The sequence below is a fragment of the Pleurodeles waltl genome, chromosome 10 (genome assembly GCF_031143425.1).
Source record: "Pleurodeles waltl isolate 20211129_DDA chromosome 10, aPleWal1.hap1.20221129, whole genome shotgun sequence".
Classification (NCBI taxonomy): Eukaryota; Metazoa; Chordata; class Amphibia; order Caudata; family Salamandridae; genus Pleurodeles; species Pleurodeles waltl.
Genome location: NC_090449.1, coordinates 57,896,409 through 57,923,697, shown reverse-complemented (window position 1 = coordinate 57,923,697; position 27,289 = coordinate 57,896,409). Strand labels below are relative to the sequence as shown.

At 40.5% G+C, this 27,289-nt stretch overlaps 2 protein-coding genes across 2 annotated transcripts in view; one reads left to right on the top strand and one right to left on the bottom strand.

Moving 5' to 3' along the window:
* LOC138261039 (ER membrane protein complex subunit 3-like) overlaps positions 1-6,340 on the bottom strand; it is a 41,055-nt gene extending 34,715 nt beyond the window's left edge. Inside the window, exon 1 of the mRNA XM_069209657.1 lies at positions 5,813-6,340. Within this exon, the coding sequence (XP_069065758.1) occupies positions 5,813-5,967 (155 nt within the window). The 5' untranslated portion in view covers positions 5,968-6,340. The remainder of the gene's footprint in view (positions 1-5,812) is intronic.
* Positions 6,290-27,289, top strand: part of UXT (ubiquitously expressed prefoldin like chaperone) — a 37,171-nt gene continuing 16,171 nt past the window's right edge. Inside the window, exons 1-5 of the mRNA XM_069209658.1 lie at positions 6,290-6,427; positions 12,133-12,311; positions 13,610-13,691; positions 17,340-17,407; positions 24,847-24,954. Coding sequence (XP_069065759.1) covers positions 12,229-12,311; positions 13,610-13,691; positions 17,340-17,407; positions 24,847-24,954 — 341 coding nt within the window. The 5' untranslated portion in view covers positions 6,290-6,427; positions 12,133-12,228. The remainder of the gene's footprint in view (positions 6,428-12,132; positions 12,312-13,609; positions 13,692-17,339; positions 17,408-24,846; positions 24,955-27,289) is intronic.

Genomic DNA, 27,289 nt, shown 5'->3' with positions numbered 1-27,289 from the left:
GAAGACACTAATGGGAACTACATCCTGTGTAAACCTACTGGTCTGAGTAATGGCCCTGCATCCATTATCATATAAAAGTAATGTCACATTCTGTGGCATAAATCCAGTTTAGACTTCTATAATATGCCAGGTGGCAGACAAATTCCAGTGATAATGGACAGGTGCACCAGATACCTAATGATGAAGATGGTTAACTCCCTAGCCACAAGCCAACAGGAAGTGGAAATTCATGTGAACCATATGAACTGGGATGGAGGAGGAAAATCTAGATGTGTCTGCCCACTGACCTGCAAGCTGTAAAGCAAACCACATCATTGTATGATACACTGCACTTCAATGTCCATGCTGCATGGAAGCACTGTTGAAGCCACCCCACTGCTAAGGACAAGAAACCAACAGTCACAAACATTGAGGTGTGTGAGAAAAGGAGAAGAGGTCGTACATAGGCAACAGAGTTATTACATAAAAAAATAGCTAGGATGACAATTCTGCACCACATAGTTGTGAATATTGCCCCTGATTTGGTCACATCCTTGTCAAGAAGAGCAGTAACACCAAGTGATCCCTGTGGGCAAGGGAATGGACGATATCCAATTGATATCAGTTACAAGCCACATCCATGATCATCCCAAAAGCTAGCAAAGACCTATGACGTATGACCTTCACAACTGCTTGTATTTATTTTTCTATTGTTTTTATTTTTTGGAGGAATGTTACCATGTGAGAACCCTTGAGGGCTCATAAGAGACACCAGATTCTGTTACATGCACACCACCATGGGTGTGCTCTGCCTCCAAAAGCAAACAGGGAGCAGGACACACTTTAGCACTATTAAGGAATTGGATTATTATTTGGGGTGGATTACTACCCACCTCAAGGAACAATCACAATCCTTGTCATGGTGAACCCTCTAACTAGTCACCTTAACCTGAGCTCAACTCCCTGGTAACTATGGCACACAGCAGACAGCATTGACTTAGGACAATGTGTAAATAATGTATGCAGAAGCAAAACAGTAATAAAGTAAAAATGCAAAACATTTTGTAAAAATCGCAAACCTTACTAGAAAAATATAGTAACATTTAATAAACAAAATGACAAACATCCAAAAAGTGGAACCAGAGATATGTCTTTTTAAAGTTGTAAGAGGAAATTCTGCCAAAAGCATAAAGCCCCAATGACAGTCAATGGTCTTGTAGACCGAGAGCTAGGCAGAAATTAAGGCTAGGTTTGTCCTAGTAAATATTTTATTTTCTAACTTAGTCCTTTTAAGTTCCAATCCACCACAGGAGTACATTTCTAAGTTGTCTCCCTGGGTCTCAGGGGAGGCACTTAAAGACTCACATGGTGTCCAGCACAGGACTACAGAAGGGTCCAATTGCCACTGATCAGCTGGGTACTTCCATGAAAAGGCCTCTTTTAGCTTGTTGTATACATGTAGCTTGAGCAGGAAGTCAGCCTTATGAACAGTGGAGTCCGTTCCTGTGCACGCTCTGACCAATGAGGTCAAAGGTCCGGCGGCCAACCCGAACCACTTTGGGCATTTTCGAGAAGGTCAAAGTCTCTGTTCACACTAAACTTGGGCTTGGAGGGCTGGGGAGTATAATATGATAATCCCGGTGTGCTCCCACATCTAACACTAAAATCCAGTTTGAGGCAGCCACTGTATCCACTATGAACCCGTAAACAGAAGCCTGGTAGGACAAAAGCAGAGTCCCTCAGCAATAAGTGAATCCACAAGAAATGTTTTGGCATCCTGTTCTCTCCCTTTTTAAGTGTGCCCCATGTGTTATATGTGAATCCAGCAGACTTGCCAAGTAAGACTGGGCACTCAAGCAGGATGTGACACAATAGTGTGAAAAAGGATGTCGACAGCACCACCCTTCAAATTCAATAGGGTTCAGAAGAGGCATCTATGCCTATTCAGGCAAGCTTATTGTTTGCTCCTGGGAGGCATTTCACACATATTCAAGGTTAAATATGGGCTGGCGCAGGCTTGTGTTAATTACCCTCCTGAAAGATCAGGCAGGAAAAGGTTAACTTTCTAAAGGTTACTTTTCCTTAATATGCATTAAGCAACTGACTTGATCAATTAATTGGATTTAAAATATCCATTTCAAATATTTGTTTAATTAATTTTCTCACTTGCCCTATTCCTGAGACATAGTATTATCATTTTAACCTGTTCTTCTCTACATAGGACAGCTAGGCCTGCACAGTGAAAATAGCTTTTGGAAGCTAGACACGGTAAGAACATGTTAATACATTTCTACATGTTATTTTAAATACCATGCACCTTCCTTTGTGGGCTACAAGGCTTACACTGGGGTGACAATTTGTTTTAAAAAAAAAGAGGTTTTTACATGTCAAAAGGGGTAGATTTTCTACCATATACTAGGGACTTGTATGCAGGTTAAATACAGAAATAGGAGAATGCCAATTCAACCATGTTTAAAAGGGAGACCACCCATATTTTACTAGTGGTTAGCAGGTGTAAAGCACAGAGTTCTAAAGCTAGTATATGTAAAAAAAAAAAAAAAAATCAGGGAGTACATTGCACAAAAGATGGTCAGTTCCTACAGCTACTTTGGACTCAAGCAACAGGTGTTCCTTACTAGTCTGCATATCAGCCATGTCTAACTCAGTCCATTGTATCCTGTCCCAGACCACTACCTACACAGAGCGTCTGCAGACAGAACTGCTACTAATTATGTTACTAATCTTCACAGCAAAAGTAATAATAAGCTTTTCTGTCAGTTGCAAAAGTTAAACAATGACAATACCACACAATCATTAAAATGAATTAGACTGTGTGCCACGGAAACAAAATGCTAAAAATGATGTTTAATCACAGGTGGTCTAGAAATACATCAGTGCATTAACACTTTGTATTTTTTAAGTTGTGTGTAAAAAGTTTACAAATTTCCCTTTCACAGGCATCAAAGTGCCACTTAAGCAAACAACAATGGCTTCCTCACAATTACAAACTCGCCGTTAAATTTATATCGCAGGCAGAGACTTCTATCTTTTTATGTCCCAAATCGGGACATAAAAACACTGTATGAAAATTACATGAGTGTTAAGCGAAGGTCAGATATGGGCTGGAGGGGGGGTGTTCTCGTTTTTTAAAGGTTAGGAAGGGGGTCAAGCAAGGGTGTGTTCTGGCCCGCTTTCTGTTTACCTTTTATGTCCATGGCCTAGAGGAAGCCCTAGCAAGGTTGGTGGCAGACCACAATCTGTATTAATGTATGAGGACGACTGTGTTCTTATGGCAAGAACTGGGAGGGGTCTCCAAAAGCTGCTAAATAAATTTGTGGAGTTTATGACATCGTTGGGTCGGACCACTGATACAGCAAAATATTATACTATGGTGTACAACCACCCTAGAAGTAAGTCCCCAGGTTCTGTATCAGAGATACCCGTCTGAACTATGTAACCACATCCACCTTCTTGGGAGTCCCCTTTGACAATGAGTGCAAGTGGAACCCTCTAAAGGTCACGCAATACAATCAGACGGTGGTATTGTTGCGCAAATTTATCACCAAACTGGGTTGTTCGCCACTTAAACCAATTATTACAATTTACAAAGCAAGGCCTACATGAATTGCTATATATGGTACAGGTGTTTGAGGACATAGGTGCACTACCTCTGCAAATGAGGGAAAATAAATTCCTGAGGAGCCTGCTCTCACGTCCCACCAGTGTACCTGATATTTTTCCACATGAGGAACTGGGACTTCCTTTCATAGAGGGTGTGATCAAGTTAGCCTCAGTATTTGGGTGATTTTTCTTATGGCAGGGATGTGGAATTCCTATCGCCCGACGCCTGGGACATATTGTTTGGGGTCAAGGGCAACAAGTTTTTATGTTTATTTTCTCCTTGGGACAAGTAGGGCCAACCCCTTGAAACACAAAACCTTTGGCTGCTAGTTTACAGAGAAAGGAACTGTCTGCAGCGGAGGTAATATGTGTCCGTATGTTAATGCTGATCGAATTTGTATTCATGGTTCATTAATTAAAAGCCTTCATTATTAGGGTGAGCGCTGTAAATAAACCTTTGAAGGTCACACATCACTCCTGACAGTGGTTCCAGAAAAAAAAAAAAGGAAAAAAAGTGTACACGTTTGAAAAGTTTAAGAATATGAAGCTAAGTATAATGCTCGCAGAATGTCCTCTGATTAGATGCAAATGTTTGCAGAAGCTTGTAAGCAAGAGTGATGATTCTTTGCTTTCAAAATAAAATGTAAAAAAAAAAAAAAAAAAAAAAAAAAAATGCAAGCAGGAAAAAAAACATTTTGCTACTGTGAAATTAAATTTTAGGTGCTATTTCTTTGACGCGTTATTAAGTAAAATGAGTTGATGTATGCTAGTATTTATACAAAAATTTACCAATGGAAAGTCAGTGTTACCATTTTCCACAAGAATACGGGAAGCACGAGAATAAACAAGCACTGGCAAAGCCAACTGATCCAACATTTTTGTGAGTCTTCTTTGCAAGGGGGCCCCCCTCCAGGTTCGATACGCCAATGATTGCCACAGTGGTTCCTGGCACTGAACAAAACTACTTTGTGTGCCAATATGCTCACTGTGGAAGAGCAGTCACAGTAAAACCAGCCTATAGAGAGAGAAATAGAAATTTAATAAAAAAGAAGATATGTCTTTGTTAATGCCAGACCTAATTAGGGACCCAATTCTTAAAGAAATTTACGAAAGTGCACCCAGGGTATATGTCTTTGAATTAGTGGCTTTCATTAATTCATAAGAACTTACAGAAGTAGACCAGGAAATCGTACTCCTATAAAATATTTGTGAACTGTATTTTAGCACAAGCAAATATGAATGTGTGGATTTGCTCATGTGAAAATCTGTTGGGCATTTTACAAGTTCACTTTCCCTCCAATCACTTTTTTCCCCAACCCTGGAAGAACTTCTACTTCTGTGCTTGTCAGGAGTAAATTTCCAACCTTTCTCATTATGAGAAAAGATTAGAGAAGAGATAGTGAAAATCCTTAAAACATTGAAGTTAGTAGGTTTGCAGACTCCAGCTCTTGAACTATTGCTTACTGCTTCCTCAAGCCCCAGTATGAAGATCTGTGGAAAGGTGGCAAAATAAGGAACTTGTTATAGTAGGGATTAAAATTGAAAGTATTCAAGCCCTACTATAGTAGTAGTCCTGGCATAATCAGAGAGGCTATTATAAGAGCTCTTACATAATGAAACTGGTGGCATAATTTGCTGCTGCACCACATGGCACCAAGGGGAAAAGTAGATTTAAGAAGCAACCCCTAACATGGACAAGTAGATATTTTATTAAATTCCATACCCCCGTTTCAACCTGGACCGGAAGCTGTCCTTACCCAGTCGCTGATCTTGGACTGTATGAAATTGGAATTCATGCATTCGTCTATTTTCATTTATGTACTAAACAAGTGCACATACAACGGAGAACAAGTTAGCTAGCCGATGACCTCGTGAAGCATTTATCACATTGTATTTTATTTTAATTATAAAGCAGCCTAGGATCAGCCCAGCTTGTGTTAGGATGAATTTATCATGTGCGGACACTGCTCTGTAATCAAATAGCACTGAGCCGGGAGAAACTGTAATTTAAAGCAAGCGTTTACAAAGCAAACAGACAAATCTATTGGCTTTGCCGATTTTTTTTTTTTATTGTTGCTGAAATTCTATCACCAAAATAAAACATACAATGGTTATTGCAGTGGTAAACAGCAATAAAGAAATATGACGGGAGGTCACCGGAAAGCACAGATTTCTGACCAGGAGAGCGAGTAAAGTTAAGGAATGGCCTCACCTGTCCGAGACGGCCTCCAGCTCCACTTTCTTGTCACTGTGCAGCAGCTGTGTCACGTAGTGTCGGATAAGTCCCACAAAAAAGGTGATAAAGACTATAGGCAGCACCACCCAGAGTCGGATAGAGGAGTCCAGGAGCAGCTCCACGGCCGCCATGATGTCCTCTCACCCAACTTCTCCGTATGACGTCAAATTAGGGCTGGAAGTTACAAACTTTACTACTGCCCTTTGACCTCCGCCGAGGACCCTGTGCCAGATGACCCCGCACAACGCCACAAACTTCAGCAGTTAAAGTAGTCACGTCATTGCCTTCGACCTCGCGCCGCTCCAGTCTGTGACGTCACAGACGAGTAGGTCGCTCCGCTTTGACGTCAGACTGGCTGCCCACCGGAAGTGTTGTGGGCTATGACGTTACCGGGCAGGAGCCGTTGAAGTGGACGGCGTTCGTTAGCCTCTAACGGTCCTTAAAATGAGGCTCATCGCACACATGGAGTGCACGAAACGACCTGTCCCGTACACCGGAAGTTGTAATCTTGAGCCGGAAGCTCTTCGTGCAAAAGGCGGAAGCATCGGGAACACGTCCGGGAGTTGGGAGCAGCAGTTCCGAGCCCGGATGGTAACTATAGTTGTTTGACTCGTGCTGAGTAGCGCAGACTTGTTTTGAATTGTGCTCGGATAATTATGCGTTCCGGCGGCCTGTGCTGACGGGAGCCGGGGGGAGGAGTGAGACTCCACGTCTGCCTACTTTTCTGAATCATGTGTGCCCTTTTTATGTTTTAAGTGTACACGTGTGTCTCACTTTTTTATGATAATTTCTTTCTACTGGCTACACAGTCATAATGACCTTTGTCATAGCATACCATCTTCCACTAGAGTCTTTAATATTCCCTTCATAGCATCTCCATTGGTGTCCAGGCTATTTAAATGGCAGTATTGCATAGGGGCATTTTATATGTTTTGTTACTCCTGTGTAGGTCGCTAAAACGCATTTTCAGATGGGTGACATGATACACTGTTAGGGAGAGCATTATAGTTGTTGTGCTTTTATGTGGATAGTAGTTTGGTATACCGTGTGAACGGCAGACCTTCCCAAATCCCGTGCTGTTTCTCCATTCATGTGGCACCAAGCTCATTACAGGCACCAATAATTAAGATGGTATATTGTGCTTGTTAGCAAGCCATTTGCTTATCTATTTTATCATAGTATGTGATTGGACGCTGTAGTAATGTCGATGAACCTTTTGACTTGTTTAAATTATATTGATTAACGTATTGATTATTGACACATAAAACAACATTTAAATAATAATCACCAAAGAATCAATAAACGATGCACCATGCCTCATTTAGCCACGAATAACCACACCTTTTAGGCTAAATAAAAATATTTATTTTCCTATATTAATAATGCAAAGGTCACAAAATTATTCTCAACACCAAATGGTACAATTAAAGAAACCTCACAGGATGTCCATATCTTCTAAAGAATCTTAGTTTAAACAAAGTATTGAGAACAATAATCTCAACAGCAAAAACACTCGTTAATAGCAGCAATATTTGAGAAAGAGATATATAATACATTTATTCAGCAACAAGATTAACAACAGTTCATTAGCATGAGGAAACACCTCACCAACCTCAGATTGGCATTCGCATGTTGGGCTTCATGCAAAAGTTTTAGTAACATCAATTTAGAAAACATCTAGCTATGGCACTATCAAAACAGCAGCAGTAACAAATCAGTAGCACTTGGTACCTGAAAAACAAAAGACAAATACAGTGCACAGATCACTCATAGTTACCTATGCTAAGGTAATCTCAAAACAGCATAGCTTCATCAGAGGGTCAGCAGCATCAGGACAGAGGGCAGGACAAAGGGTGACAGTTCAGAATTTGTACTCTAAGTTCTCTGCACCATCAAGTTAATTATCTAAGGCAGACAGCAAAGCGCTACAGACTCTGGGTGCTACGGTAAGCACCAGCATCATTGCACGGAGCGTGAGAAATAACTCAAAATAATAAAGTACCAGAATGTCAGTAGACTGACTGGCAAAGCATGAAATGTCAAAGTGACAGATCCCAAAAAAATGCGACGTGAAGTCTCTGGAAACCAGGAAGCAATGAACCCCAAATGTCTGATTGTCAAACGTTAAATTAAACTTACTATACTTTTTAATTGGTTAAAAACTCCACATGGAAAGAGAACATCCAATCATAAATCATCAATTCATCAGAAATACATTTATAGTATCATAATATTAGTTTAAATGCTTTGGATTTGCTGCTTTTCCTTTTTGCGTAAGCCCTAACGATATTAATAGTTGCATCTGAAGCACTCTTTTCCAAATGGTTCAGTGGAGCCCTTTGTTCAGCCACTCCAGAATACACTGCTACCGGGCGATAGTTACAAAGAAGTAGAAACATTTTCAAATCACTTCTTTCCCTCAAGAGAAATGCATTCCATTAGTACGAACACAGAATAAACTCATGATTCAATCAAAAGAAGCTTGTAATTCTACGGAGAGAATCTCATGCAGTTGATGCTTTAGCTCAGCTTGGCAGACAAATAACTACAGGCCGTGGCTTTTCATAAAAGTTTTAAACAAGTTTGAGATTCAAACAAAGAATGAATTATACAGCAGACATGAAATCATTCTACTAAAGTTGCAGTTTTCAGTGCCTTGGCAGACGTTCAACATTAGTTGTTGCCTTGCTCTGCTAGAGACACAGAAGAAACTCAAGAAATACTCGTATCATTTCAGCATTTATTTTTTGCAGAGAACGTGCTCTTAAAGAGAGAGTATTTTTTTTCTTCTCATCCCTAAGTTAATACATTTTTATAAAACATGTACAGGCCTTTTACTCTGATGGTGGCCACTAATAACGTCACATTTTGTGTCAACATTAGTTTTTCTAGTTAAAGTATTTCACATTAATACATAAGTATGAGTAAGTAAAAAAAGATAATTATTTATGTCAGAATATCTGCGCTCACAGGCTCATCCTGAAACAACTCCACTGGCTTATCCTCAAGGCTAGGATCAACTTCAAAATTGCAAGGGTAACTTATAAGGCAGTCCACAATGCCTTACTTTATGACCAGAAGGAAACATTAAAACTCACAACGGAATATAGTGAACAGATGCAGACTCGTCCTCAAAAACGCTCCATTAAAAGGAAGAAACTCGTGTCTCATCCCAGGAGTTTGGTTCTCTATCACTGACCATGTCCGATGTAACTCTGAGCTATTCGCTTTCCCAAAAGGTCTTAAAATCAAACATTGAGACTGCTTCACTAACTAAATACTGCAATTTCCTTTTCCTTTACTCTTCATACGTTACGTTTAGTATGTGAAACTCTTAATATGTTCAATGTTAGCCTTGACAAGTTATATGTAAAGTGAGACACACTGCCTGTTTCATATAAACAGTAAAAAACCTTGCCTTGAGGTGCAATACCTAGTGTGATAGATGTGTGAGAGAAATATCGACTCAAATTATCATTAGAGTTATAAGTAAAACATATAAGCAGCTACAAAGCACCTGCTTAGCAAGAGGGGAAGTGGAACGTGCATACCCTTAAAAATGGAACAGTACCGTGAAATTTCTACATTTATGCCAAATGATCGTCAATGGGAGTTGGTGCCTAGCCATGCACCCTTTCAATTGCCTGCTGATTTTCCTGAACTAGGAAAGAAGTAGGAAATTTATTGAGCTTGGCCTCTTGAGCAGAAATTGCAGAATCTTTAAAAGGTTCATATTTCACCTGCACCTACTACTGAAAGAGGCCAAAATGTTAAGTAGGCTTTTGTGCCCCAACCTTCTCATGCTTCCCAAGATAGACAGGGCAGGAGTCTGGCGAGCCATGGTCCGGTCATGGTCAGACTTGAGACAGACCAGCACCCGCAAGGGTGAGAGACAAAGCGCTTGCTAGGTTGCTGCCCTGGGTGCCGAAGAATTAGCTAACCAACCCTGTGTTGTCCGATCTTCACTCCCCTTGGGATGTTCAGGTACTTTTTTCTTAAAGCTCAAATACTCTTGCTCTTTCTAGTTTTACATGAGGAGGCAAGCGAGTTTTTCTTCCAGGCACCTTTTTTAGGGTTGAGCGCACAAGCGCTCCTTCCCTGTTATAATCTCTCTTTGGGCTTTTAACCACGGCCACCACTTGCATTGGTTTGTGGGCTTGCCTTTTAAAATCCGCTTGACTTCATTAGTGAAAGGCAGGCATACGTCATGCCTTTCCCGGTGTTTAGTCTTCCTCGGGTGCACTGGCCAACTACTGAAAACATACGAGGCTCCATGTTTTCAGCCTCAATTCTACACTACTTTATCTTTTTATTTTCCACGCAGCGCAAGCACACTGGGTTTTACATATCATGACCATGCTTGTTTTTTTTGTTTGTTTTTTTTTTTCAATTTCAGCGCGACCACGCTTGGTTTTACATAGTGCCATCACGCTCGTTTTTTTCTTTCAGTTTATGTGGCAAGAAAAGTCCGGATAGGAGTTTACAACGCTAATAGGTCTAACTCAAACCAATACGAGACCTGTTGCATTGCAAATGTTTGTTTTACTAGTATGGGCTTCTACTTTTAGGCAAAAAAGGGACAATCTGGTGAAATGAGACTTGGGTTGTCTCAGCTGGAGCAGTAGCTTGGGGCGCACCCCTCAGCTGCATTTCCAAATGTCCTTAAAGGTAGCAGTGACACAAAGACAGATGCGTTAGCGAAAGTCAGGAAAACTGATTTAAGAGGTAATAATCCATGATCACTGAGGATTTGAGCATGAGGGGCTGGGTAGGCCCCGTCCCCTCAACCCATTTAGAGTAGAACCCTCCAACCATCCATGGATCATATTTACAAGTGAACTTCATTTTATTTTTATTCAATGAATGGCTATTAGCAGAATATTCGAAATAATAACGTTTTTTTTTTTTTTTTTTTTTTTTTGGGAAAATTTAAGCATAATAACATTCCACTGTCTTTTAGCTTTCGTTTCAGTTGTGACAGGATGAGGTGCACTTTTAATGTCACCTTCCCTTCGTTCACATTGTGGTTCAATGACTGTCACTGAGAGAGTTCATACCTCTACTGTTAATCTTTTTTTAATCCTTAAATTACCGTTGTGCTGCTGTGTCCCAACATACTATTTATGCATCACAATGAATTGAATTATAAAGGTCACTTTGGGCAAGCATTTGAGTATGTGTCCTCACATTCCAACTTTGGCAGGATCGGTTCTGTTACTATTATGTCAGTGTTAAACCCACTAAGAGACCTCCAGTTTTTCAACTTTTATCTACACACAGAAAATGGTCCTGTCCTTGCCATGATGCCACGTTTCACCTAATTATGTGCCACTAACACTTTGCATTCTGGGATAAGTAGTTTTGCTTTTTTGTACTTTTAATTCCCCGAGGCCAGGTTTTTTAGTGTAATGCTGTGTTTATTAGGAGTGGATTTTACGTTTAGTTGGAGTATTGGTTACTGAGTCCTCTCGGCATGGTCCTACGATAGAAATATCAACATAACAATCAAGCTACTTGCATTCCATGACACTGGGCATATTCATTCACATGATGTTTTAATCAATACTATGTAGTTAACTTTCCGTAATGTAGCCCTAACAACCCCTATTTGATATAATCGAATAAGACGGACATTGTAAAACTTGTTTACACTTCTTTAAACATGTACTTTTATCAATGACTTTCAGATGGTATGCTATAGCTTTCAACAAACTACTTTTGGGTTTTGTCCTTTTTCCCCCTGAATAACATGCACAATACTGGTTGTTGCCGTGCTGATAAACCTTTAGTATTGTGAGGTCACAAACTCCTGGCTAACCACTATTTTTGTTGTTGTTATGTAATCACTGACAAGGGTCTCTGTGTTTTACAACATCTCCTAGCCTTATGCAAAAAAGTGATATGCATTTTTTGCCGTTCATTTCCTAATTTCTTGAATGCGGACTCGTTTCCACCAGTAAGCTCTTTACCCTGCAGACGCTGTGGTGTGCTAAGTTCTTCTGATTTTGTTTTGTCTCCTCATTATCACTTGTGGTACACACCACAGACGATTTTGGTTTTATTACAGCATCTCTCCCCCAACATCCTTATCTGTCAATACAGCTTCTCCCGCTTTACCTTTTTCCATCTGTGCACTCTTTCACTTACTATCTCGCTTCTTTTGTTCTTTCTTCCACCTTCTGTGTTTCTAATCTAAGTCATCCATCTCATTTTATTTTCTCTACTGCCAGGTTTTTATTTCACCCTTATTCTTTTTGTCTGTCATCCTGTTCATCGCTTCACGTCTCTCGTTTTAGGTTATGGCACGGAGGAGAATGTAGCCTCAGGGCTGACGGGATCCAGAGACACCTAGGTGTTCTGAATGCTCTCTTTGGAAACACACTTCGATTGCCATGACATCTGGGAAAGTGCATGTGCAGCAGAAGATTTTAGAATATGAGAAATTTCTCAATGAAGTGCTTCAACAAGACCTGCAGTAAGTAACGCATTTCCCAGGTTATAATTCTTGGTATTACAGCGCTGCTGGTTAAATCTCCTGGTGTGAAATATGGTGGATTTTTTTTTTTTTTTTTAGATATCTGGTAGACCTCATTTCCCTTGTCCGACTATGTATTTTTCACTGAGCTCTCTGATTGGCTCTTTGTTTAATCCAGCCATACGGCAGTTTGTGCTCAATTGAAACTTTGATGTGTCTTGAAATGAGTTACGTACGACTATTGGATTTTCGCTTAGGCTTGCTAATAAGGAAGATTAAATCTCCGCTTAAGTCCGATATTGATAGTGGTGATCCTAAAAGTAGGCATTCAAGTAGGGAAGTGCTCCTTTTTTTTTAATCACATTTTAGGGTCGCGCACGGGTGTCCTTGACCCACGGGACCAGCCGGCCAAAACCCTCTGCACCAGAGCACCCCATCCTGGGTCTAGTGCTATCGAATGCATCCCCTTGCACCCAGGACCCTCACAAACCGAGGCCCACATTGGGAGCTCTTGGACTTGTCCCCAAGTCCCCTTCTGCAGCCTGTTTCTAGGTGGCCCCCCTCTTCACCAACCTTGCTGTGTGCAAGGCACCCGTCCAACAGCTCTGCACTCGGACGCCCCAGGGTAGGCAGAACTGAACCACTGGTGTTTTTTGTGACCTTGTCCCCCTTACACATAAAGAGGACCCTCAAGATACCTCTGCAAATACCCATATGCACTATATGCAAAGTAATATCTTGAACAGTACTTGCCTTTTTCTAAACATTTTGGTGTCTAAAAATAATTTTTTAAAAAAAGGTATGGTATTTTTCTAAAATTGGTCTTGAGTTTCTCCTTGAGTGTATGTCTCATTTATTGATTTTGTGTTGGACAAATTATTAGCACATCCCTCTGATAAGAAGGAAGGAAATAATCTCGGTGATAATGCTGGGCTTGTACCTCTGTGCCATCAGCACACCAGCAATTTTCCTTTGCCTCTAGACACAGAGCGTACACCTCCCAACATATCAACGCTGGTTTACTCCCAAAACACCATTATGCCTTCTGTGGACACAATTGTGCATGTATGCACTGTTCACTATGACTCCAGGGGCAGAATTAAGTTCTCTCAGCCCCTGAAGCAGTTAGACACTGTATACCCCAAAGTGTTCCAGAACGGTTTAATACATTGATATTTTTCCGTGATTTATGTATGGGATAACCGTAATGGATGTAGTACTTCCCTCTAAAAATGCTCATGATACTGCTGCCTTTGATGTGTTAGTGCTGGTAATTTTATTTATTTTTTGCTCCCCAGGAAGGTACTTGAACAAAGAGATACGATATACGAGAAGATTGCACAGTACCTACAGTTGAAAAATGTAGTTGAGAGGCTACAGGTAAATGTACTTGGAGGCAATTGATAAGACAGGCCAGGATTGTTTTTGGGTGAACCTGGATGTCCCAACAGTTGGTTTGCAGTGGGTAAGGGTATTTCTAGTTTCAATCTCATGAAACTCAAACATTTAGTAATGCAGTTCCAGGGCCGTTCACTGATGCATGTGAATAGAGTTGAACTCAACCTTGCTCACTGGTGTGCATATGTCTTCTGCATTAAATACATTTAAAAGTTACATTCACGTGTTAAGGTCACAAGCTTAAGATTTGTGCTAATCCATTAAAAGGTTTAGACATGGTAGGTTCTGTATATTTATGCCCATCCAAGCTTTAGGAGGAGAGGTTCCATAGCTCTTTGCCAGCTTTCTAAATCATGGCTCAACATAATTTGAGTGGATGGCAAACTATTCTCCGGTGGTTAATGTAACCAATGGGTATATAAATACCTCTTACACTGATTAATTGCATGCACGTTTATCTCGGCTAGTTGTCCTGATAGTTTTAAATGGATTTGTCCATTGTCACCAGTGTTGGACCCTCTAAAGCCATCCAGTCCCAGAGATACAACATGCATTTGCCAATCCTAGGAAACCACAGAGCCCTAAAGGCAAAACGGTGCATATCCCTTGTCACTCGTAATTCATATGCAAAGGCAAATCTGTTTCTCTGTTACAGTCTCCTGACCCATTTAACCATTGGTTGCACAGCAGCCATATATGCCATCAGTAGAATCTCTGACCCAACTAATCTGAAGCGAAATGTTCCAGGTCTCCCTTCCATTGCACAAAGAGGAAGTTTAAAAAATGAATGCCAATTATGTATATCTTAAATCTGTGTCATCCTGTTCAAAATGTGGAAATGTACTTTGTATTATTCGTTAAGAACAGTAACAGCGTTTCAAATGGAAACATTTTCATAGTAATCATACATACATATTATATTAACACTGGTATCAAGGATGGTGTGAGACACGAGGCACACAGTACAACATCTAAATGGTAAACAATTATTAACGTTTATAAAGTGGGTGCAAAAACATTTTTTGGGGGACCGAAAGTAATTGAGGATGGACCTCTGTTTTGGGAGCAGTAAGGAAGGTTGTGGCACCTGGCCTAGTGGGTTACACTGTACAAAGATGAAATTATAGCAGGTAAAATAATCTAAAGTGCAAAAAGCCAAAGGATGGTTTAAAAGTGTTTTTGTAGTGGCAGAGCAAAATATACTTGCTGAAGCGTAACGTGAGATGGTGTCAGCAAGAGAGCATGGTTGTTTCGCAAATGACTTTGCAGAACAGTGCAATGATTCCATATCTATCCCATAGATTTGCAGATATCTAACTAAGCATGAGTTTGACATGGACTGCTGCTCTTGGAGATTGAAGAGCGCTTCTATTGCAAAGTTAATGGCTTTGTCAAGAGGATAACCATAGGCCCACTAGAACACATGTTCAGTTTGTGTGTTGATGAAAACTATACTCTGTTTGCACTATTCCCACGATTGTCTGAGCATCCCAGCTTAATTTTGGTATTCCAATTTCAAATTCCTTCATATTTAAATTTTTTCTTTTTTTGTATACATTTTCTATTTTGCCTCTTTATTTACATACACTTAATCTGCTAATATTACTTAATTTTCTAAGCACTTGTGGACCCTCTGAGTAGGTGTCACTGACCCCTTGGGCCCTTCCTGGGCCACATTTAAAGAAACCGTGAAACAAAATATTAAAGGTTGCAGAAATTTTAAGGGGAACTAGATTTGAGGAGACATGATTGTAGTGGAAAGAGGAAATTAAGCTAGAACTTCTCTGTGGAATGAAGTGCTTGGATGCCCATTTGAATCGGGTTATGTAGGTTCTTGGAAGGTAGATGGAAGAAGAATCATTTGAATGCTAGAAAACTGAGGATGGTACAACAAAAAAAACCTGAGGAAGTTTAGATTGCATACGTGATAGTAATAGGTTGGGTCTACAGTACATTTCTGAGAAAGGATAGGATACCTGTAAACTAATAGCATTCCATCACAGCATAGATGGTAAGATAATCAACCTCAGTATGTCCATTCAGATGCTGCTCATACTCATCAAGGAGAAGACGTGAGTGTGTATCCACTACTGGGTGAAGAGGTTGCGGGGGTAAAGATGCAAGGGGAGGCGGTACAGGTATTAGTAGGGGTGTTGTCAGCGTGAAATTGATTGAATACAGAAGTTGTAGGGATGGGTGAGGTATTCAGTCGATGTTTGCTCCAGGAACATTAAAACAACATTTTCTAGAGACTTGGTGTATCATGGTGTTATTTGTAGCTTGGATTGGGTTACATGACATCAGTAGTGGTACCAAAGCTGGGGTAAAATGAAAAAAAGGACTGTCCTGGCCTCACCCAGTCCAGAGTTTGTGAATATGGGTGCTGGGTCTGCTCTTCAGGACTCAGCAGAGTTTTTCTCGGACCACTAATTCTTAATTCCTCAAGGGAACCATTTATTGAGCAAATGAAGCAGTGTGCGCTAGAGCATACATTGTAGATCTTCTTTGGGACCAACAAAAGACCTCACTAATTTGCAAATGCAATCAGATCTCTGGTTTCCTTATGGATGGGTGTACTACTCAGTGTCTTATCTGACTATTACCTGTCCTTTCCAGTTCAGTGACTGCAAACCTTTTTTGCACTGGTCAAAATACTTAGTTCCATTTTAGAACATCTCTTATAGTGATAACATTTTCTTCCCTCTTCTCTTGAAATGCCCCTAGAAATGATGAATGAGGTAAAATACCTTCTAGATGCCATAAGTCCATAGTCCAATATTATTATTGACATTGTTTACCAGAATTGTAATCTTGGTGATGAGCAGATAAATATCAAAGGGCAGTCAAGCAATGATTTAAACTACGTCACTTCCAGTTGTAACACCTCTCTTCATAGCCTTGCAAAAGTGCAGATGATCACGAATGTTCCAAATCAAAGGCCGGCTGGGAGGAGGAGAGGTTAAAAAATGTAAGGGCAGAAAGACAAATGTACACATGCCCTGACCCATGAGTTGTTGAATTTGGGGCAACAGCTGATTGTCAAGACTACCTGCTGTTGAATGGTTTGAGTTTGAAGGGGTTTGGGATTGAGTGTAAATTGTCATTCTATCGTGCAGTGCAGCAAAAAACAGCTATTATGTAATGTAACTCTACTTCCACAGAGATTTATTTTATGGCATAAATATCAGATCACAACCTTTTCAGCTGAATTAAAAGAAAATACTCTAATTGATTTGCATGTATCAGTTGCCTTTGCAGCACATTTTGAAACATTGAGTTTTGAAAATGGTCTCAAGCAGAAGTTGTGAGCTTCATATGGCCTCCTCTTCAGGGGTTTTATTTTACCAATAAGCAGCACTAACAGACTTAACTTTGGCTCCTTCCGTGTTAACAATTACTCTAGAATAGCACTATTTTATACTCCAGAAGTCTCTCAGACTTAAATATCAATGTGCATTTACAGTATGTATTTGCCCAAATGATCAAATCCCCTTCCAGGCAATATACAATTATGTTTGATTTTGAAAATGTTATATAAATTTCACCATGAAGACTGGACCTGAAGGCAACATGAAATGACACAAAACTTCTAGCTTAATGGTTGTCTTTTGTTTCTCCTTTTCTCATCAGGAGTCTGAGCAGGAGGTTCTCAAGATGCAGGTGGACTTGGGTTGTAACTTCTTTGTCGATGCAGAAGTGTAAGTGAAAGTATATTTGTAGTATCCTATCAAAGGTGCAACCTTAACAAATCGTGATTCAAAGTTCAGCCAGGAGTGGCACACAGGGGTAGTAATTGAGAATCTAAGCATTAGCCAGGGGCAGATTTGTGGGTGACTCCAAGGTGGGTCTTCAGTGTAGTTATTGACTATTGTGATTCAAATCTTCTCAGTGCGACTGCACAGGACCCCAAAATGAAGCTCTGTAAGGATATAAGTCACTTAACCATAGAACACAAGGGAAAACATGTTTAATGTCCTTTTAGAGAAAGCACCCTATCACAATCCAGTTACCTTTCCTATTACTCATTGTCTTTATGCTTGTCTTGGTCCTGTACAGCACTCTGCGGCCTGTTTTCTTGGTTCACACTTTTGAAATGCTACTTACAAATAATACGTTGGTTACTTACGTTCAATTCATGGTATAGATGGGAGCTTTTCGCTGAGGAACAGAAGCCAATGTGGGCTGCCTAGTATTTTGAAGCACTCTAATGTCTCTGGTCACTTGATCATTGTTGTTAGATGGCATCTGAAAAAAGCAAATGGTTCTCTTGATAGTTGGATTTCAGATGCACTGATCTGTCGTTGGGGCATGTGGTCTTTAGAAAACAATATATGAACATATATTCATCTGCAAACGATGAAGTTTTCTGTTGTTATCTCTTTTGCCACAGAGAACTGATACCAGAGTTTGTCTTCTAGTTGAAATCAGGGAATATATTATTTTGAGATTCACCATTCGTAGAATGGACACAAGTTTGTGTGTCCCCCTCTCTGTGATTTCCCCCTGATTAAATTGAACTCTTTATCAAAAAAGTTTTTTTTTTTAAAAATCAAGTGCCCTCATTTCCTCAGGCTTTAGTTTAGTTGATCTAGCAAGAGATCTCAAGTCTTCACACCTTCTATAAGCTGAAGTACGTCTAGACAACAGAGATAAGCAATGCCATTATGTGTGCATCTATAGAATATTTACACACAAATCAAAACACAAGCAAGTGCCATAGGTTCTACTACTGGACACTAGAAACGAGCGATTTAAGTCCTCTTGGTGATCCTTTAATGTTTTTTTTTAAATTTTTTATTTTGTTTTCCATTTGGCTACTTTTAGTATCTTTGTGGATTCTATAAACACTATCTTTGAGTGTCCTCGAATCCTCCTAATGACACTTGTTTGTGAAAAACAAGGACGAGAGGTCCTTTTAAGGACCATTTACATCTTGAGTCTCCCTTCAGACTGAATTGATTTTATATGTTGTCCTTTCTTCTCTGACTCACAAACCACTTGAGCACCCAACCTATTTCAGCATCTATTCAAATGCTCCAAGAGCTGGGAAGGAAGGCGAGCTAGAGTAAGACAAAATTATCATCATGCTAATTCCTGGTTGTTTTGGTCTTAGGTTTCCTTCCCTCCCAATATCCACTCGGCCATGTCCTCGGTGAGCCATTGCTGTGCTACGGCTCTGCGAATTGGAAAACATGGGTGTGCTTGATGGAAGTGGTCACAGATGCACTGGTGGGAGCAGGGCTTTATCAAGCAGAGGGATGCTAGCAGTAGGGAAGTTGGGATTGTGTTGAAGTAGCATTTTCTTTATGAGAAGCTTTCCTGGTCCTGACAGCTGTGACAGGTAATTCTCAAACAATTGGGAAGTAGAGAGAAATGAGTCCAAGTGTAAGCGTCATTAAGAAGGTAATCTATGTGGGCAGCTAATTTATTGCGTGGCCGCTACTATTACAACGATCTTTCTCAGTTGCTTTGATCTTAACATCATCTTGATCTTACATATAATTATTGAATAGTACTGATTCCAGTACTCCCCCAGAGTTGCTTTGCTTATAACAATGTGCAGTCTTAAGCTTCTCTAATTACCTTCATTAGGTGTCTGCAAATATGCAATTTTTTTTATGTCCACCTCCTCCATGTTCAGTCTAATTTTTAGCCTCTTTACTTTTCATATTGTCATGAAAGAGAACTACAAATGCTTTTGAAGACTTCATTCATACCAACTTGGATTCCATGTTTGCAATATTTTCTAATAAGTAGATTATATTTGTTTGCCAAGTTTTATTGTTCACAAACCTTGCCTTTTGCAGGTGCTCCTATAAATTGTCAAAAACCAACTAAAAGAGGGGTTTGGAAAAAGGGAGATTTGGATAGAAAAATCCTGGTCCTGTGTATAGAGCTCCCAATACATGTACAAAAACAAGGTATACACAGTTCCACAACGTAAGTATAATCAGGAAAACCACATTGGGTCCTGATCTAAGGAAAAGATCGTAAAAAAGAGAGAAGAAAGAAGAAAGAAAGCCAGGTCCCTGGAAAATTAATTATTCTGGAACAAGAGCCCTCACTCACCAAAGGTGACATGCTTCATCCTCGGGCTTTGCTCCACGTCAGGCCGGCGCTGCAATGCCTGACGGGCCCCTCAAGGGGGGCTCTTTGCCGGAGATCTTTTGAGATATATGCCCGGTTTAGAAAGAATAGGGTATAGGATTGGAAAAATTCTATTTAAAAATAACTAGAGGTTAGGCAGATTTTATTAAATAATCCAACCACTGTCATGATTAAAACCAAAGAGCGGGGAGAGAAAAGAACAAGGTCTACGCTCCTCTTTTTACAAGATTTACAATTCCGTACTGATTGGGCACAAATTTCTTGGAAGTGTACCCGTGATTGGTTGATTCTAATCATTAACACTTCAAAACGTTTGGCTGATTCGATCACCATTCAGATCTCTATGATTGAAACCTCCATAAAGACTACAATACAACTGTCCCAGTTTAAAACTCGTTTGGCAGAGATGAACTCAGATTTGAATGAGATTAAAGAACAACTAACACGACAGAAGATATCCAAATTACAAAAAGATATCAAGCGATTTAGTAGGGAGAAAGTCTATCCTTACACAAAACAAGATTTTCAATCGGTAGGAACCTCCGATACTTCCGATGACTCGGACAGTTCACTACATAGACCTCGGGGCTCACATCCCAGCTCCAGTTCGGATGAATGGAGCAGTGATGAAGGCCGAAAATCTTATCAGAATCGTCAGGTCCCATTAATGAATATGACACCGACTTTCCCATACCATCAATTTCCTATGTGGCAACAACCGCCATACCCATTTTTCCAACCGCAACCCCAGTTTGGTTTCAATCCTTTTTTAGGGAGAGGCCGGGGCAGAGGCAGAGGCAGAAACAAAAGAAGAGGCAGGAACGTGCACTGGGCCGAGGAAGAACCACAAATGGTGACCAGGAGCCGCAGTGCGACACCAACAAACAATCCTTAGTGGTTAACCTGTCTGGCACCATACTATCCCCCTCTGAACTGTCAGTTTTGGAAAAGGGCTTAGGTTTTGTACCTACCCCAAAAGAAGACCAGTTCCGGCTAAATTGCGAAATTTCAGCAATGTTTAGGAAGGTACGTTTACACTTCTTCTTTAAGGATCGTATCCCCTCGATACCCCTGGGTGATACGAATTTAAGGAATCCGTCATCCTTCATGCCTCCGTCCACTTCTGTTCCAACAGAAGTTCTAACCTTTGAGAAGGCGATACGGCATGAATTACAGCATCTTTTACCTACTCGTCCTTTTCAGAATATGTCTAGATTAGAAAGAACAGCCATTAGTTCTTTATCTTCAAATCCTGACATTACCATCAAACCTGCGGATAAAGGAGGTGCTATTGTGATACTCGATACCACCTTCTATAGACAAGAATGCCTGAGACTCCTAAGTGATGATACATACTACGAACCTATTAATGTTGATCCTACAGCCCGCCTTCAACACATCATTCGTGGAATGATTAGCGAAGCAGAATTAGCAGGTTGGATCACACAACAGGAAGCCAAATTCCTTGACACCAAAGAACCTAGGGTGCCATACTTCTACTGTCTCCCCAAAATTCATAAGGGCACCCCCCCTCCAGGCCGACCGATTGTATCAGGGATAGGATCCCTGTTGGAACCTCTCTCTAAATTTTGCGATTTCTTCTTTAAACCTATTGTACAACAAACTTCCACTTTCCTAAAAGACACTAAGGATACTCTCGTCCTTTTAGATCACATTAACACTACAGGCTTAACGGATATGTTAATTTGTCTTGACGTTGAAGCCCTATATACTAACATACCCCAGGAAGCTACACTTACAGCAGTACAAGACACATTGATGTCCACTCCCTGGACTCGCAATACCCCCATCAGTTTTATAATGCAATGTGCGAGCCTGGCCCTTAAAGAAAATTTCTTCCAATTTGAAGATAACTTATATCACCAGGTACAAGGTACATCTATGGGCAGCACTTTTGCACCGAGTCTGGCTTGTCTGTATATGTACACCTTCGAACAAAACAACATACTGGTTCCTACTCAACCCTTCTTTTCCAACATCAGACTGTGGCGTCGTTATATTGACGACATACTAGTGGTTTGGAAAGGAGATGTGGATCAAGTTAAAGCCTTCATCCAGTGGATTAATACTCTTGATGTGCATCTTCGCTTCAGTGCTGAATATTCTGACAAAGAAGTTTCCTTTTTAGATCTACGGATCATACTTACAGATGGAGTACTACATTCATCCATCTTTCACAAACCCACTGACAGGAATAGTCTCCTGCTCTACGACAGTCACCATCCTAAATCCTTAAGGAACAATCTTCCATTCGGCCAATTCTTAAGGACAAGACGTAACTGTTCTGATTTGGCTGATTTTCATACACAGGCAGATATTTTGAGTCAAAAACTTAAAGAGCGGAACTATCCCAACTCTGTTATAAAACAGGCTAAGAAGAGAACTAAGAATATCCCAAGGGATACATTGCTAGCCACCAATGTCCGAGAACCACTAACCAGACTGACATGTGTCACTACCTTTACTCCTCTGAGTAACCGTGTCAAGAAGGTCATTTTGAGACACTGGAGTATCCTGAACAGTTCGGGAGAATCCCTAGAACGTCCTCTTTTTGCTTTCAAAAGAACTCAAAACATTAGAGATTTACTAGTCCATACCAGACCTGTTGTGCCAAAACCTAGAGAATTGATAAAGACACGTTGGCTGGGGGTCAGGGGACATCATCCTTGTGGTGGGTGTAATGTTTGTTCACTTACCACTACCACCCAAGAATTAGATTTGGGAGAACCCTATACCTGGCAGTTAAGGATACATACCAATTGCCGTACTAAGAATTGTATCTACATGATCACTTGCCCGTGTAAACTACGATACATAGGGATGACCACTAGGATGATCAAGATTCGGATAAATGAACATCGCAGTACTATTAGATGTCAGAGGTCCTCCACAAAATTGACGAAACATTACATTGATTTACATCACACCCCTAATGATCTCAGGTGGGTTATACTTGAGACCATCAGAGACCAAAGAGAATCCACAAACCGCCTTTTTGAAAAAGAGCAACGTTGGGTCTATCGACTTAAGACACATATTATAGGACTTAATGATGACATACCATGGACAGACTTTGTGCATCGATCATGATTAAGGAATCTCTTGACCAGGTTTAAGTACACTCACTACTGGTTGTGGCTATTCCATCTCTTTCCATAGATTTTATGCTTATTTAAGTCTGAGCAATTTGCCTCTTAATCCCATTCTTTTTTCCGATACATATATTTGAGCCTTAGTTCTGTGTCTTTTAAATTGGTTTTCTGTAACACTAAGATGGCCGACCCCTTTCTTCCTTTTTTTTGGGGCTTACATGATGGAGTCCCTCTTTAATTTCTATCCCACTGCTGGACCTAACACAAGATGGCCGCCATTACTGTCCTCTTTCTATGCTGAGGCTTGAAGATATATAGCCCAGCCTACCGGGTGCTCTTTCCTATTCCAGGAACACCGAGACGGGGCAGGTGATGCCGCAAACTTCGGACAGGTCCCAAGTAAGTGGATGGTAATATTGTTGGGTGTTTAGATGGGAATCCTTAGGATCATTTCACATTACTTTGGGAAAAGGCAGTTATATACCCTTTGATTTGGTCCTTTGTTGTTTACACGCATTTCCCACCACGAACACTCGTGTGTAGACACTGCCGCTGCATACTTGGCTACAGCGTTTTTGAGCACGTTATATATACTTATACATATATGTGTCTATGACATTCCTTATATATGCTGTCAACATCTGCAATCAGCACACCACGTATTTTACGTTTATTTGATGTTTTCTCAGCTAAGTGAACTTTAAAAACCTGGTCAGTCAGAATATGTGTACCATCCTGCTACATTTGATTATGGGACACGTGAATGTTTGGCAAACGCTATATCCCTCAACTTCCCGGTATTACTGTTTTTGTCTTTCTCCCTAAATACAATCTGATAATTGAACTCACACATTTAGCTCAGTAGGACCTCCGTTACTTGGTGCTTTACCTGATGCGGCCCATCCACTAGTATGAGGAGGGTAAGCATTTATTTCATCATTATTTTCACATTGATTTACACGTTGATCCACAGTGGGCATACTTCACCTATGTGTGGATTTGCACAGAGCACATTGCTGTTGATATTGTGCATGTGAATAATGTGTTGTTCTTTTTGTTTGTTATTCTTCTCATTTTAGGTCCCTGCATTGTACTAATATTCCTTATTATAGGTTATATTTACACATAGGATTAGGTAGTTTAGGTCCTGAAGAATCGCGTTAGATCCATAGGACATCAATAGCGAGAAACATGTTGACCTTCTGGTGAATCGTACAGGGGATCCTGTGCGTACAATTCCTAACCTCAAATTGAGTGAGGAAGTGAATAATATTTTGGGGAGCGTAGACCTTGTTCTTTTCTCTCCCCGCTCTTTGGTTTTAATCATGACAGTGGTTGGATTATTTAATAAAATCTGCCTAACCTCTAGTTATTTTTAAATAGAATTTTTCCAATCCTATACCCTATTCTTTCTAAACCGGGCATATATCTCAAAAGATCTCCGGCAAAGAGCCCCCCTTGAGGGGCCCGTCAGGCATTGCAGCGCCGGCCTGACGTGGAGCAAAGCCCGAGGATGAAGCATGTCACCTTTGGTGAGTGAGGGCTCTTGTTCCAGAATAATTAATTTTCCAGGGACCTGGCTTTCTTTCTTCTTTCTTCTCTCTTTTTTACGATCTTTTCCTTAGATCAGGACCCAATGTGGTTTTCCTGATTATACTTACGTTGTGGAACTGTGTATACCTTGTTTTTGCTCCTATAAATTGAACACTTATTGTTGCTTTTTACTGGTCCTTCTATAAATTGAACACTTATTGTAGTTATTTATCAAGAATTAAAATCTGACTTGCTCTATGGAAATTTCCTAGATTACTTGTTACCTTTTTAAGTAGAAGTTAAGTTGGTACTTGCTCAGATGCAATTTGTTATTAACCCACATTGTCCTTTTTTTTTTTTCTTTTTTTTTTTTTCCTCTTCAGACCTGATACTTCCAAGATATTTGTTGCTATTGGTTATGGCTTCTTTGCCGAACTGACTCTGGCTGAGGCACTGAAGTTTATTGAGAAGAAGACACAATTACTGACAAAGTGAGTGTGTGCAATAGTAATACAACCCTCCTGCCACTTGTCTAGTATGGTTAGGGCGACATCAGGATGTAGAAACCTATATACTTAGCACTAACCTAATTGTTCTTAATCTGTAGCTTTATATTGAGCTCTATCCAGATACACTTTTGGGACATATGAGATCTTGGGCTATAATGCTACATTGGTTTTACGCAAGCAGTATAATATACCAACCCTTCCTGATGCACTATCAATTAGACCTGCTTTCCCTATTTCCCTATTTGTGATTTCCTACTTGGGGAATCGCTAAAAATTGCGATTCCCTAAAATGGGACTGCAATGCCTTTCATACATCATGAAAGTTTATTTTGCATTCGCAAACAGTGGAATTTTGCGATTCACACCGTATGCAAATGCAAAATCGTTTGATACATCTGGCCCTAAATTATCAGCTTTTACTTGGTGTATGTAAAGCAACTAGCCCTTTGGTGCTGCACTTCACAAATGGCACAGGTAAACTGAGCACACCACTACTTCTAAGCATAGTGTAGGAAGCACCCTTTATGGTGCACTCCAAACTAACAAACCCTAAGGCCCTTGAAAGACTTCAAAGGGCTCTTGAGGGGTGCAGGTTTCCTTGGGGTTTGGTTGGCTAGCCTGATAAGCTCCAGGACCACCAAAAGCTAAGGAAACCTGTGCCGCTTAACAGGCTAGCCAACTAGCCCTTTGAGCCATTTCTTCTGTCCTGGCACAAATGGAACTCTTGTCCACGAGTTGGCGTAGCAGGCAGAGTCCCCTTTGCAAGTCCCTCCAGTTCAGCAGGTGCAATCCAGTGTTTGTTGCAGCCTCTCTTTGCTGGGACCTGGGAGTTGCAGAGCAGTCCATCTTCTGTCTTTGTTAAAGTCCAGCGGAGATTTGAGGACTGTGGGTCTGGAGTGCCACTTTTATGCCATCTTCTAGTTTGTGGGAGGGGAGGACTCACTAGCCAAGCAAGCTGTGGTTGCCGCGGTTCTGCAACAAACTTTTCCCTCCTCTGTACTAGAAGCTAACCTGTCTCCCTATGCAAATGAGGGGACAGGCGAATGTGTAATCGTCATTTGCTTCGGCGAGGCGGTAGTCTCTTTGAAGCTGGGCCATATGTGTCCACCTCCGGGTAGTTATCCTGCTGTAGGAGGTCACACCTCCTCCCACCAGAAGTTCTCTCTGTGCCTTGTTCCTCGGAGCTCTTCACACTTTCCAAAAAGGGGCAGCATGTTGACTTCAATGACAACTGCTGCAGATAGACAAGAATAACTACCGGAAGTTTGGAAAACAAAGTTGTGACATTTTTTAAAGTTACCTTTCTATTAAAAGTTACCTTAGATCCTAACTCAGCAATGGCTCTGGTTTCATGTTAGGATTAAGTTGATACCCTGTAGTAATATTTTTTGGTGGTCCCAAATGGAAGCTAGTACGTAGCACATTGACCAATGAAACTCCATGTTTACCAGTGGGACAGCCAGCCTTGCTACGTGCGAATCGCACATACTTGTTTTCAGTGTCTGGCCTGCTAAACACAAAAAATGACAATGCCTTCTTTTTAATATTAAGCATCCGGCCTGGTAGGCTACCAGGGCTTCCCCTAGTGGTGGCTTATTAATATAAAAAGGAAGGATTTAACCTGGTAAAATGTGTGTGTATATGTGTGTATATATATATATATGTGTGTGTGTGTGTGTGTGTGTGTGTGTGTATATGTGTATATGTATATATATATATATATATATATATATATATATATATATATATATATATATATATATATATATATATATATATAAATTATTTAATTTTTGTTTAATTTTTTTTTTTTTTTTTTCCTCCTTTACCAGGTCGAGCTGGCTGTGTCTCTGCCTGACTAGACTTCAATGGCAGGCGCAGAGTCACATTTTCTCCTTGTCACTGTTGTGGTGGTAAAATTAAGTGCTGCAACCCACTAGTGACATTTAACTTCCTAGCTGTGGGTCCCTCTTGTAGCATATACTGGGATCTTTAGCATACATAAAATGAGTCAGTCAGGCATTAGCCAGTTGTATACATGCTTTGGGGGTCGGAGCACGTGCATTGGGGCCTGGGCAGCAAGGCTCAGTGCACTACAAAGTTTTAAAAAACTGCAGCAGCATCCAAAAACGTGGGGGATCATAAAAAAAAGAGGTCCTCTCCTTCAGGATTCAGTGCAGTCTCTTTCAGATTCTACTCCTACTTATCATACTGATACCAGTTTGTTCACATGGGTATTTCCAGGTCCTTGAAGCCCCCTTCACATGTGGCACCACCCAGGGTTGCACCTTGTCCATCTTAATTTCCAAAACTCTTC